The sequence below is a fragment of the Zingiber officinale genome, chromosome 3B (assembly GCF_018446385.1).
Source record: "Zingiber officinale cultivar Zhangliang chromosome 3B, Zo_v1.1, whole genome shotgun sequence".
Lineage (NCBI taxonomy): Eukaryota > Viridiplantae > Streptophyta > Magnoliopsida > Zingiberales > Zingiberaceae > Zingiber > Zingiber officinale.
In genome coordinates, this window is record NC_055991.1 from 21754536 (window position 1) to 21769136 (window position 14601).

Consider the following 14601-nt stretch of genomic DNA (forward strand, 5'->3'; position numbering starts at 1 on the left):
TGAATAATACTTTTGATTTGATTTGATTGGTAAAAGGGAATTGGATGATCTTTTACCTTTATTTTTTTGCAAAAATAAATAATATTGTTCTACCATCAGATAAATACATGATTTAAGCATATCATTGAATTGATTATGTTTTATGATCTCCTAAGTGTTGGATTCTATAGTTTTATGTAGTATTTTTTTTAGTATAAAACACTAAAAAACTATTGCTTTTTTACTATAATATTTGTTTAGGTTTTGTTCAAATTCACATTGAAGAAAGATAAAGTCCTTGAAGTAGTTTGAAGAAGATCTTTGTTATAAATTTTTGGGATTTTGCTTGTATTGAATGGATAAATCTTGGATTCAATCAGATAGAAGGTCCAAACAATATCAAGGATGTTCTATCGGATGTTCTTGGTCATCGTGATGTTCTTGGTCATCGTGACAAGTTCAAGGATATTGAAAAGACATTACCCATGGCATGCAAGTATATCTACTCACATGTTGTTAGATTGATGAATGAATCAGAGACCATATACGTAGAGTTTAAGGACACTATGTTTGGACGTCCTAAAAGTATTCGGTTGCTAAGAGAAGATATCTTGTGTTTTATGGAGATGAGAGAGATAGGTGCCAGACAAATTTTGATTTACATGGGGTATGTTATGTCTAACTTACAATGTTTGTTTGCATTTTAATATTTTATTTGGAACTTTCCCACACTTTGAAACATTTCTAACCAAGTTATATAATCTTTGAGTGCAGTTACCTCTATAAATATTTGAGTGATGAAGACAGGGCTGATTATGTTTCATTTGTGGATCCCGGCAACATACCTACATGCCCACTTGGTAAAGATGATCGTGACATATCACAACATATTGCCGATCAGTTGAAAGCAGTGTGTAGAGACAGCATCTGCCTCATCCCATATAACACTGGATAATATTTTAATTATTTATCAATTCTTACTACATATTAGTCAATGTTATATTTTTATTTTAGCAGGTACTATTGGATCTTGACTATTGTCAATGAAGATAAAAATATGATATATTTATTGGACTCTATGTCTAATAGAAACCGAGACGATGCATGGAAAACTATGGTGACAAAGTATGTAGTAGATTGTGTTGATTTTGAATGCATTCACTTATAAATATGAAAAATATAACTTTTTTACTTTTTAAAATGTAGTGGGGTCAAGATGTACAATGCCTCAAAGGGTATTGCTAAAGCACCAGGTTTTAAGCAATTGACGGTATGTATTGTACATATATATTAACACATGAATGGATAGTTCTTATTATTTGGATTGTAATTGTTGCATTACTTTTTTGATTACATTATAGGGTAATCTAAAACAAAGTGGTTCTGTTGAATGTGGATATTGTGTGATGAGGTACATGAAAGAGATAGTTGAATGTGAAAATCTACAGTTGGAGAAGATGGTGAGTTTCTTCTTTATGATATATAATGAATGTAATGATTTTATAAATCTAATGCATTTTTGTAGATTTTATAAATCTAATGCATTTTTGTATTTTTTTTTTTACATAATAGTTTGCAGGAACAATCAAGAATCAATATTACAACCAATCTCAATATGATGAAGTCAGAAGTGAATGGAGCGAATTTATCTACTCGTATCTAGATGCCTAAATGGGTCGTGTAGGTTAGGATAAATATTTTATTTTGCATTATGGATATTTGGACATACATACCTGTGGATACACTTTTGGTTTGTGGATGTATTTTTTAGTTATGCTTGTGGAGTTATGGATATATATATACTTGTGGATTGATGGCTAAATTTCTGGATTGTTATGGTATTTGTCATTTTGTTTTATATATATATATATATATATATATATTGTTTAATTTTGATGAAGTGAAAAATATATTTTTACTTCGTCACATTAAAATTGTGTCGAAGTCAAAGGTAACATTTACTTCACCATAGTTTAATAATTGCGAAGTCGTATTTTATCAATTACTTCGTTATAATACAAAACAATGAAGTCTTAACAATCAATTACTTTGTTAATAAATATAAACTATGAAGTAACATAATACTAACTACTTCGATTAATAAAAAATATAGTGAGGTTATAGATTATATTTACTTCGCCAATCAATATAAACCGTGACGTTACATATCATCTATTACTTTAGCACATTACACAACCAATGAAGTAATAGATATTATTTTACTTCGGCAATCCATTTAAATCATGCAGTTATATATCATTTTTTACTTTGGCACTTTACAAAACAAACGAAGTAAAAGATGTTTTTTTACTTCAGCATCGGTCCAACTTTGAACCGGGTTTGCCTCCTTGAACTGGTCAAAGACTTCGCTTTTTTCCTGGATACGACTTCGGTAATAGGATGAAGTAAAATAATACCCTATTACTTCACATGCGTCTACTTCGATAATTATCTATCTATGACTTCGGTGAATATACGAAGTAAAAAGTCAAAATTCTACTAGTGCTGATTTCAAAGCAAAAGAGAAGTTTTTTAAAAAGGCGTGATATTCCCCCCCCCCCCCCCCTCTATCGCACTCATTCGATCTATCATGAATTTCCCTTAGTCAGCATGTACCTATAGTTTTTAGGCAACTAGCATCTCACAAAGCACATTAAGATTAACTTGCTTGTATATTAAAAAATATAGAATAATGTGAGATGCATAGGGTTCTTCTATCTGAACTTTGGATGTTTATATATGTGCATCAATATAAGTCTGCACGAAAAATATCACAATACATTAATCAAATTAAGCAATGCTTCTTAATAAACAATTAGCTAGAATATTTTTTTATTAACTTAACAAACATAGTGAACATTACTATTTTCTAATAATTAGTTAGTAATTCAAGGTTAGATATTTAAGGATGAATTTTTAGATGATTATTTTTAAAGTAATATCAGGGGTAAAATTTGTTTTCAAATTTTTTTAAAAAAAAATTACTTAAAAAACCTTCTTTGAAATATACTCTGCAAATGTTTTAAAAATTATTTTAAAAAACTTCTTTAAAAAAAACTTTAAAAATTCCTTTGAAAAATATTTTTAACATTACTTTAAAAATATTTTAAAAGTTACTTTAAAAATGTTTTACAAAATACTTTGAAAATTTACTTTAACAAATACTTTAAAAATTACTTTCAAAATTACTTTAAAAATGACTTTGAAAATTTTCTTTAAAAAATACTTAGAAAATTACTTTCCAAATTACTTTGAAAATGAATTTTAAAAATTATTTTAAAAATACTTTAAAATTTGTCTTGCAAAATAGTTAGAAAAGTTACTTGACTTATACTTTAGAAAATCTCTCTAAAATATTTACCTAGATTTTTTTTTATTTTGAAAATCTTTTGCAACTCGCCCTCAACCTAAAAATCTTTATTGTTTGTACTAACATACTTGATTTATTTAATTGTCTTAGACTTTTGGTATAACTTATTTACATATCTATTTTTGATGAATGTAAGAGGGGAATAAATCAAGAACAATGTTAAGAGAACAAAATAATAATTGTATATATGCTAGTATTATTTTTGTCTTGGTAAATTTTCTAACTTTAGTTCAGGTTGTCATTGTATCAAAAGAGTGAGATTATTGGTGCAGAAAGCACCAATGGTCAAACTCAAGTTTTGATGAATGATAAATGAATTAAAGTTATGTGTTATATTTATTTAACCTCTTTACCGAGTGTACAGGAATTGATAGTTATAGAGGTCCTGAGATCAAGCTGAAGCTAGTTTGAGGAATTGATAACTGACATGAAGTTCAAATAGGTCAAGAAGTGACCCAATATTTGACAAGGAGTCTGACTGGGTCTAACAGCTGGCAGAAGTCCAATTGGATCTACGAGTCTGACAACTAGCAGGAAGACTTGGTAGGTTAAAGGCAAGTCAATTGGCTACAAACGATAAGTGAGGTAAGTCACTGGAGGAGAGAGATTCAGTAAGGACGAGTCTCGATGGGATTATAGGCGTGGTTCAGCTTAGAGCCATTTGAGAAGTCTAAACTGAGACCATAATTGCTAAGACAGGATATAAGTCATAAATTGATCATATTTTTAATGTGCTAACATTATTTTGCAGTGTAATTTTTATTGCTTGGATTAACGTGTTTTGCAAGGAATTAAAGCTGCAAAGTGGCTGAAAAAAAGCTTCCAGGTGTAGGTGCCCAGAGTTGGTCCAAGCACCCAGAAAGGGGCCGAACGGGTAACTAGTTGAGCTGAGGTGGCACACTGATAAAGAAACCTTGTAAATGGATCGCCTTGAAATTCAACTTGGGAAAGGGTATTGATGCCACACTCAAGCAAGATGAGAAGGTGAGTGATAAGTCATGGAGTTTTGATCGCCACAAGTTGCCTTGATAAGATCGAAATTAGTTCTTTGCCTAAGAACAACAAGGAAGCTCTCACAAAAGAGAAACTCAAATTTTCATTCAAACTTACATGATTTGTCATACAAGAGTTCTCCTATTTAACATCCCTTAAGATCCACTATACACTAATTATGCAATAAATATCATGCTTGCATGCATGAGTTTTATTATCCATTAATGCAACCACTAATCCCTAATACTAGCTTAATGCAACCATGCATGCATGGTATTTGTTATACTAGCTTAGGAACTCTCAAAAATGCATTAAAACCCCACAAAGGACATCAAAAGTCACTTTAGAAAAACCCCCCATGCATGCACACGAAAATGGTCCTCATGTTGGTCCAATTTCACTTTCAAATTGAAGGAATGTGATCCACTTAGTTATTGCCTCCATTGTGCATTGATCCTCCTTTTCCTTGAGCCTCATTATTAAGCCTTCCAAAGCTTGCTTCATTCTCTTAGTCTTGGACCTTGTCATAGGTCCCCCAATTCCCTTCAATGCCTCTTATTGGCTCACATCATTCCCTCATTCTTTAGGTGAATTCGTCCTCGAATTTAGGTCTTCATCTCCTACATCAAAAGGACTCAAATCAGTCACATTAAATGTTGCACTAACACCATACTCACCGGGCAAATCAATTTTGTAAGCATTGTCATTAATTCTTTCCAACACTTGGAATGGTCCATCTCCTCTTGGTTGAAGCTTTGATTTCCTTTGGGTAGGAAACCGTTCCTTCCTCATATGAACCCACACCCAATCACTGGGTTCAAGGACCACTCTTTTTCTCCCTTTATTGGCTTGATTTGCATATTGCTCCATTTTCTTCTCAATTTGAGCTTTAACTTGCTCATGAAGCTTCTTCACATATTCTGCCTTTGTTTTGCCATCCTTGTGAACTAAAGAAGAAGTGTTAGGTAAAGGAAGCAAATCAAGAGGTGTTAGTGGATTGAACTCATAAACAATCTCAAAAGGAGAAAATTGAGTAGTAGAATGGGCCGCCCTATTATAAGCAAATTCAACATGAGGTAAACATTCTTCCCAAGACTTAATGTTCTTCTTAATAATTGCTCTAAGAAGAGTAGAAAGTGTCCTATTTACCACCTCAGTCTGACCGTCAGTTTGTGGGTGGCATGTGGTGGAGAAAAGAAGCTTTGTTCCCAGCTTGTTCCATAAGGTCCTCCAAAAATGGCTTAAAAATTTGGTGTCACGATCTGAAACAATGCTCCTAGGCATGCCATGAAGTCTTACCACCTCTTTGAAAAACAAAGCTGCCACATGAGTTGCATCATCCACCTTGTGGCAAGGTATGAAGTGTGCCATCTTGGAGAATCTATCAACTACCACAAAAATGGAGTCCTTACCTTTTTGAGTACGTGGTAGCCCTAAAACAAAATCCATAGACAAGTCAGTCTAAGGAAAAATTAGGAATATGCAAAGGCATGTAAAGTCCATGAGGTAATGTCTTAGATTTTGCTTTTCTACACACAATGCACCGTGCACAAAATTTCTGCACATCGTGTTTCATGTGTGGCCAATGAAAATGTTCAAGCAGCATTTCTAAGGTCTTTTGAACCCCAAAGTGTCCCATTAAACCCCCCTCATGTGCTTCCCTAACTAACAATTTACGCATCGATCCTCTAGGCACACAAAGTCTGTTATTCTTAAACAAGTAGTTGTCATGCCTAACAAACCCATTTTGTGATTTCTTTTCACATGCAGCATATAATTGGAAAAACTTATTATCATGTACATACAATTCCTTAATATGTTCAAAGCCAAGCAATTTAGTTTCAAGTGTAGCTAACAAATTATACCTTCTTGAAAGTGCATCTGCTACAACCATGCATGCACACGAAAAATGCAATTTTTAGTTTGCATGCACACGAAAGTGTAGCTTAATGCAACCATGCATGCATGATATTTGTTATACTAGCTTAGGAACTCTAAAAAATGCATTAAAAACCCACAAAGTGTTGGAGTGTATACTGAGAGCCTAAGCTTTGTAAACATTCATTATGAATAAAGAATCACATTTGGTCTAATTATATACATTTGTTTGTAGTTGTTCATTTAATTTATATTGTAGATAACATAGTATGTGGTGTCACATACAGAAGATGATGTTATCGGTACCTTATAAATTATAAACAGTAGCTCACGACCAGAATGGAAAGGAACAAACCATTAGAAAGTCGTAGTGTAATTAGGTATTAGTTTATCTTGACTATATAATTACACTAGTACACTCAGAGTGTATTGAGTAGGACCATTTGAGGTCGCTTCTTTATTGACTTTATAAAGGAACAAAGACCTTAGTTATTATGGAAGTGTGTGCTCTTAATCCTAATATAATAACAAGCACATATGTTTGATATTTATTTCTTTAATTTATCAATGGGTGAGATTTAGTTCGATGAATCAATAAACCCGATAAATTGGGAAATGGTATCACTCATAGTGTGTGTTGTTGATTATAGAAGGAAACTGTGTCCTAGTGATACTAGGTTGATAATGTCCTCAAGAGGAGCTCATAAAGATTGTCATGTTAAACCTGCGGTGGATTTAGTCCGACATGATAATAAGGTTGAGTGGTACTACTCTTGGACTTAGATATTAATTAAATGAGTTGTCGGTAACTCACTTAATTAGTGGACATTCGATATCTTAAACACGGAGACTAACACACTCATAATAAGAAGGAGCCCAAAATGTAATTTGGGATTGGTGCGGTAGTTCAATGATAGTTCTCTAGTGGAATGAATTATCATTGATAAAATTAAGTTGTGTGTTCGGGGCGAACACGGGATGCTTAATTTTATCGGAGACCAAAACCAATTCCTCCTCTCGGTCCCTATCGTAGCCTCTTATTTATAGAGTACTATACCCACATATACCCACCTTCTATACCCACCTAAAGGGGCCGGCCAAGCTAGCTTGGGAACCAAGCTAGGGCCGGCCTAAGGTGGCCGGCCCTAGCTTGAACCCAAGCTAGTAGGGCCGACCATAATTAAATAAAAAGAAATTTAATTTTAGATTTTATTATTATGTGGAAGATATATTTTAAAGAGAATTAAAATTAAAATATCTCTCTTGTAAAAGTTTTACAAAGATTAAAGAAAGAGATTAGATCTCTTTCCTTATTTGTAGATTGGAGAGTTTTATTTTCTCTTTAAAATTATTCACATGTTAATAAAATTAAAATTATAGATATTTCCTTTTATTAACCATGAAGAGATTTTAAAGAGAAATTTTATTTTTAAAATTTCTGAAACAAATAAGGAAAGTTTTAATTGTTGATTAAAACTTGTCCAATTTGTTTCCTCTTGATGTGGCCGGCCATCATTGTTTAATTGGGGAAATATTATTTTATTTTTATCAATTAAATCATGTCAAGGAAATTAAGGAAAATTTGTTGTAATTAAATTTCCTAATTTACCTAGGCCAAGGAATATAAAAGAAGGGGTGAGGGTGCCTTCACAAGACACAACATCTATTATTCCTCTCCCTCTTTTGCTCCTTGGTGTGGCCGGCCATCATCTCCTTCTCTTCCTCTTGTGGTGGCCGAACCTCTCCCTCTCCCTTGGAGTTCTTGTGGTGGCCGGATACTACTCGGAGAAGAAGAAGAAGAAGGAGAGAAAGCTAGCATCTCTTGGAGCTTGGTTAATATTTTGTTTTTCCTCCTTGGTGAAGTTTCCCTTTGTGGCCGAATCTTGCTTGGAGGAGAAGAAGGTGGTTGGTGGTTTCTCATCTTGGAAGATCATTGCCCACACAACGTCCGAGGTTAGAAGAGGAATACGGTAGAAGATCAAGAGGTTTTTCTACAAGGTATAACTAGTAATTTCTATTTCCGCATCATGCTAGTTATTTATGGAAATAATACCAAATACAAGAGGCTTACGTTCTAGTATTTCAATATGGTTTTTCAAGTTGTGTTCTTTTGTTTCTTTCTTTTCCTTGTGATTTGATTGTTCTCTTTGGTTAACCTAAAGTTATTTTAGGAAATTAAATATTAGCTTTCTATTAAAGGTTTTGTCTAGTCGGTGGTGGTTGCTCCCATATCCAAGAAGGCCATGTGCCTCGCCACGTCAGTACTGGGAACCTTTTATGGAAATTGATATTTAATGGAATTAATAACTTAAGGAGACTTGGGTCGAACGTGTTAAGTTCCGCAGGAGATCCAAGTCAAAACCTAAAAGAACAAATAGATTAAGTTTTGGATCAAACGTGTTAAGTTCCGCAGGAGATCCAAAATTTAATTTAAAAGAACACATGGTAGCTAGGAAAAGGTTCAGACCTTTGTACAAAATTTTTGTACAGTGGAACCTATAGGCTTTCCGAGTAGCACCAACAATTGGTATCAGAGCTAGGGTTTTGCCTCTGTGTATTTGGTATTTAGTTTAATTATGCACATGTCATACATAATTTAGGCAGGTTAATAGTAGGATGTGCTAACTCTATGGATGCAGGATCCAACTATTATGGCTTTTATTTAATTATGTGTGTGATTGGACCCTTGGACATGTCAAGGGCAATTTATATGTGTGTGCATGATTGTATTAAAATACAGCAGGAGCTGTATTTAGTTTTATTAGGATTTTATTTTTGATCTAGATACATGTACATTCCTTTTATGGAATATAGGATCAAAATGTAAAATTCTATTTATGTCGCGGATCGAATCTTGCAAAGCGTGGAACCTTCTAAGGACCAGAGGCGCAGCGGAACTCGGAGCAAGATGGTTAGACCCGGTGGCGGTGGCCAAATATGGCAGCAGCTTCGGATGACAACACACGGAGGACAATTAAAAATAAAAGCCATAATAGTTGAAAATTAGATTTTCTATTTATTGCTTTTATATTGTCTTGTGTGTGCATGTTAGTTTACAAGTTTAGTAGGCTAGCATAGTTAAAATTCCTCATTTATAAATAACTAAGTGGGAGAGGGATTTTAAGTAAATCCCATGGTCTCCATTCTTGGTTTGTAAGTGATGCAAACAAGCTTGCGCGTTGGCTCGAGTGCCTTCCTCCATAACGGATGAGCTTGTTTGTGGACCACTAGAACAGACTTCCATTTATGGATGACTATAGGAAGTTAATTAAGAGCGTGTGATCTTCCCCAGCGGAAGGGGCATAATCTTATTAATGGACTTAGTGTCAAGTAATGGTGTACACTTAGACACATCTAATAGTATCCTCCCAACGGAGTCACCGCTATTATTTGTGTGACCAAATAATACCAACTATTAATTTTATTTGTCAAAAGTTAGGTTGACAAGATAATAAAATTAATGGGTTAAACCCTCCTTTTACAAATGTTGAATTTGTATCGTCCACACTAACGTGGCATACAAAATTCACGGTGGTTTAAGGTGTTGGTTAATTTAAAATAGTATTGTTTGAGGAATCAATATTATTCTAAATTTAGAGTTCGGACCAAAAGTTATTTGTGATTCTTAGGATGACTTTCAACCCACTGTCCATCATACTTCAACAAAATAGACTTACTGGACCAAATTACATAGATTGGAAAAGAAACCTGGATATTGTTCTTACTGCTGAAAGCTATAAATTTGTACTGACTGAGCATTGCCCTGATGCACCCACTGGTGAATCTACCCAAGAGGAGATTGAATATCATAGGAAATGGGTAAAAGCAGATGAGATGGCGCGGTGTTACATTTTGGCTTCAATGTCAAATGTATTGCAACATCAGCATAAAGATTTACCAACAGCTTATGATATTATGAACAATCTCAAGGAACTCTTTGGTCATCAGGATAGGGCTTCTAGACAAGAAGCTATGAGAAAGATAATGACAGCCACCATGCAAGAGGGTACTCCTGTAAGGGATCATATCCTAAACATGATGGCTTATCTGAACGAAATACAGATCCTTGGAAGAAATTGATGGGAAACCCAGATCGATATGATCCTCCAAACCCTACCTAGAAGTTTTGAGCAGTTCACCTGAACTATAATAAAAGGATTTATTCATTAGGGAAACTACTGACAGAACCAGAAGGGTTATTTCGTCACAATGCTCAAATTCACTATGTTGAAAATGGTTCTACTTCTAAACCGAAGGAAAGAAGAAGAAGAAACAAAATGGTTCAGAAAGAAAGTGAATAAATCTCAGTGTACGGGATTTAAGTGAATGAAGAAGAAGGGCAAGTGCTTCATCTGCAAGGAGACAGAAGGCGGACTGTCCTCGTAAGAACCAAAACAAAGGTATATCTCATACTCTAGTTGTTGAAACATGTTTAGCGGTGTTATCTACCATTACTGGTGTAGATACGGAGCCATGATCATGTCTGCAATTCCTTGCGGGGGTTCCAGGAAACCCGAATCAAGGGGAGATTACTCTACATGGGCAATGCTACTAAGGTGGCATTGCAATGGGAGACGTCTACTTATCTTTTAGTAGAAATAGAAATTTGGTTTAAGAAATTGTCTTTATGTACCAGTTTAGAAAGAATTTAATTTCGGTTTCTAAACTGTTTTAGATGGATATTCAGTTTCTTTCAAGAATGATGTAGTTATTAAAAGAAATAAAGTGATTATCTCGGTGCATTAGTTGGCAATTTGTATATTTTAAATCAAATTCTTCCACAAAGCAAAACATGGAAATTTATAATTCATCTTCTAATTCTAATAAGAGAAAAGAACCTTGAAATGAATCAAGCATATCTTTGGCATCTAAGGCTTGGTCATATTAACTTAAGTAGGATTCAGAGGCTTATAGCCGATGGACTTTTAAGTTCATTAGAGTTGGAAAATTTCCAACTTGTGAATCTTGCTTAGAAGGTAAAATAACCAAGAGGCCGTTCAAGGCCAAGGGTATAGAGCCAAAGAAGTGTTAGAGTTGGTTCACTCGATTTATGTGGTCCTATGTCCGTCCAGGCAAGAGGAGGTTTTGAATATTTTGTCTCTTTCATAGACGATTATTCAAGATATGGATACATTTACCTAATGCGCAAGTCCGAGTGCTTTGATAAGTTCAAAGAATACAAGGTGATGTGGAGAAACGACTAGGTAAAAGTATCAAGACACTACTGACGATCGTGGTGGCGAATACCTCTTAGGAGAGTTTAGGAATTACTTATCGAGGCCGGGATTCAATCCCAATTATCCTCACCTGGAAGAATGGTGTAGCAGAGCGAAGGAATAGGACTCTTATGGAGATGGTTAGATCAATGATGAGTTATTGATTACAAATTCGTTTTGGGGATATGCTCGGGAAACAGGTATGTTCGAACTTAGTACCTTCTAAATCAGTTTCTTCTACTCCCATAGAATTGTGGAATGGGCGAAAACCCAGTCTAAGACATATTCGGATATGGGGTAGTCCAGCACATGTGCTGAAACCAGATCCTGATAAGTTAGAATCTCGTCAGAAGTTCGCGTGTTTGTAGGATATCCCAAAGGAACGAAAGGTGGTTTATTTTATAGTCCTAAAGACCGGAAGGTCATTGTTAGCACCAATGCCCGTTTTAGAAGAGGACTATATAATGGATCACAAGCCCAGAGTAAAATTGTTTTAGAAGAACTTAGAGAGGACATGTCTACTTCAGCACGAACAAGATGAAGTACCACAAGAGACGCAACACGTGTCACACATGATACACAACCACGATGCCTCGTCGTAGTGGGAGGGTTGTAATGCACTGAAAGATTCATGTTTTGGGAGAGTCTTGGACTTGATCCGGGTAAACATGAACTGATCCCGATCATGAAGCACTCCAAGATATAGATGCAAGATCTTGGCAAAAGGCAATGAATTCGAAATAGAGTCCATGTACTCTAATAAGGTCCGGAGCTTGTAGAACCACCGATGGTGTAAAAGCCGTTGGATGCAAGTGGATCTACAAAGGAAAAGAGGGATGACGGAAGGTAGAAACCTTCAAAGCTAGGCTTGTTGCGAAAGGGTACACTCGAAAGAGGGAATCGATTATGAGGAAACCTTTTCACGGTAGCCATGCTTAAGTCTATCCGGATACTCTTATCCATTCTGCTCATATGGATTATGAGATTTGGCAAATGGATGTCAAGACGGGTTTCCTTAATGGAAGTCTTGAAGAGAACATCCATATGAAGCAACCAGAAGGATTTATTGAAAAAGGCAAAGAGCATCTAGTATGCAAGCTCAATCGGTCCATTTATGGACTGAAGCAAGCTTCAAGGTCTTGGAACATCCGGTTTAATGAAGTAATCCAGTCATATGGATTTATTCAAAGTCCGGATGAGTCTTGTGTATATAAGAAGTGTAACGGAAACGTGGTGGTATTTCTTGTACTATACGTAGATGATATTTTGTTAATTGGCAACAATGTCAAGGTATTATCAGACGTAAGGGTATGGTTGTTCAAACAATTTGATATGAAGGACTTAGGAGAATGTGCACACATTCTTGGGATCAAAGTTATAAGGGATCGCAAGAAAAGAATGTTGTGTCTATCCCAAGCTTCACATATAGATACAATCCTTGCTCGTTTTAGCATGCAAGACTCCAAGAAAGGTTTCTTACCTTTTAGACATGGAGTAGCTCTATCTAAAGAGATGTCTCCAAAGACATCAAAAGAGATAGAGGACATGAAAGTTGTTCTGCTTCGGTGTAGGAAGCCTAATGTATGCAATGCTATATACGAGACCGATATCTGTTTTGCGTAGGCATGGTCATATCAGAGTAACCCTGACAAGGACATTGGACTGCGGTAAAGCATATATTAAAGTACCGAGAAGGACTAGGGATTATATGCTAGTTTACCAAGCGGATGATTTGCACAGATTGAGATTTCCAATCGGATAGGGATAACATGAAGTCTACATCAGGCTATGTGTTTACTTTAGGAGGTGGAGCCATTTCATGGAGGAGTGTTAAGCGAAATGCGTTTCGGACTCAACCATGGAAGTTGAGTATGTAGCACCTCGAGGCGGCTAAAGAAGCAGTATGGCTCAGGAACTTTCTAATTGACATGAGATTGTCTGGCTCTGCCTTGCATACATACAGGATAATAAAGATGTTGAAAAGTGTGAACCTGATCAGCATTATAATCAAGGCTATATACCAAGAATCATACTATAGCAAGGAGAAGTTGTATCGCGTAGATCGACCGACGTGATAACGCAGGCGAATTTTCATTGTGTATCTTGGTACTGAGTGGAGCTACCAATCCTTGCAATTTGACTAGATGTAGGGTTGAGAAGATATGGTGAGAGCTAGTCATTAGAATGGGAGATTGTTGGAGTGTATCTTGAGAGCCTAAGCTTTGTAAACATTCATTATGAATAAAGAATCACATTTGGTCTAATTATATACATTTGTTTGTAGTTGTTCATTTAATTTATATTGTAGATAACATAGTATGTGGTGTCACATACAGAAGATGATGTTATCGGTACCTTATAAATTATAAACAGTAGCTCACGACCAGAATGGAAAGGAACAAACCATTAGAAAGTCGTAGTGTAATTAGGTATTAGTTTATCTTGACTATATAATTACACTAGTACACTCAGAGTGTATTGAGTAGGACCATTTGAGGTCGTTCCTTTTTATCTTGACTTTATAAAGGAACAAAGACCTTAGTTATTATGGAAGTGTGTGCTCTTAATCCTAATATAATAACAAGCACATATGTTTGATATTTATTTCTTTAATTTATCAATGGGTGAGATTTAGTTCGATGAATCAATAAACCCGATAAATTGGGAAATGGTATCACTCATAGTGTGTGTTGTTGATTATAGAAGGAAACCGTGTCCTAGTGATACTAGGTTGATAATGTCCTCAAGAGGAGCTCATAAAGATTGTCATGTTAAACCTGCGGTGGATTTAGTCCGACATGATAATAAGGTTGAGTGGTACTACTCTTGGACTTAGATATTAATTAAATGAGTTGTCGTTAACTCACTTAATTAGTGGACATTCGATATCTTAAACACAGGGAGACTAACACACTCATAATAAGAAGGAGCCCAAAATGTAATTTGGGATTGGTGCGGTAGTTCAATGATAGTTCTCTAGTGGAATGAATTATCATTGATAAAATTAAGTTGTGTGTTAGGGGATGCTTAATTTTATCGGAGACCAAAACCAATTCCTCCTCTCGGTCCCTATCGTAGCCTCTTATTTATAGAGTACTATACCCACATATACCCACCTTCTATACCCACCTAAAGGGGGCGCCAAGCTAGCTTGGGAACCAAGCT

General features: G+C 35.3%; 1 protein-coding gene across 1 annotated transcript; it reads left to right on the forward strand.

Moving 5' to 3' along the window:
* The first annotated feature begins 360 nt into the window (after positions 1–360).
* On the forward strand, positions 361–1731 carry LOC121968129. Its single transcript, XM_042518627.1, has 5 exons — positions 361–646; positions 754–1104; positions 1186–1249; positions 1341–1439; positions 1552–1731. Exons 2-5 carry the CDS (start codon positions 974–976, stop codon positions 1648–1650), a joined length of 393 nt encoding a protein of 130 aa, XP_042374561.1. The 5' UTR covers positions 361–646; positions 754–973; the 3' UTR covers positions 1651–1731.
* The last annotated feature ends 12870 nt before the right edge of the window (positions 1732–14601 follow it).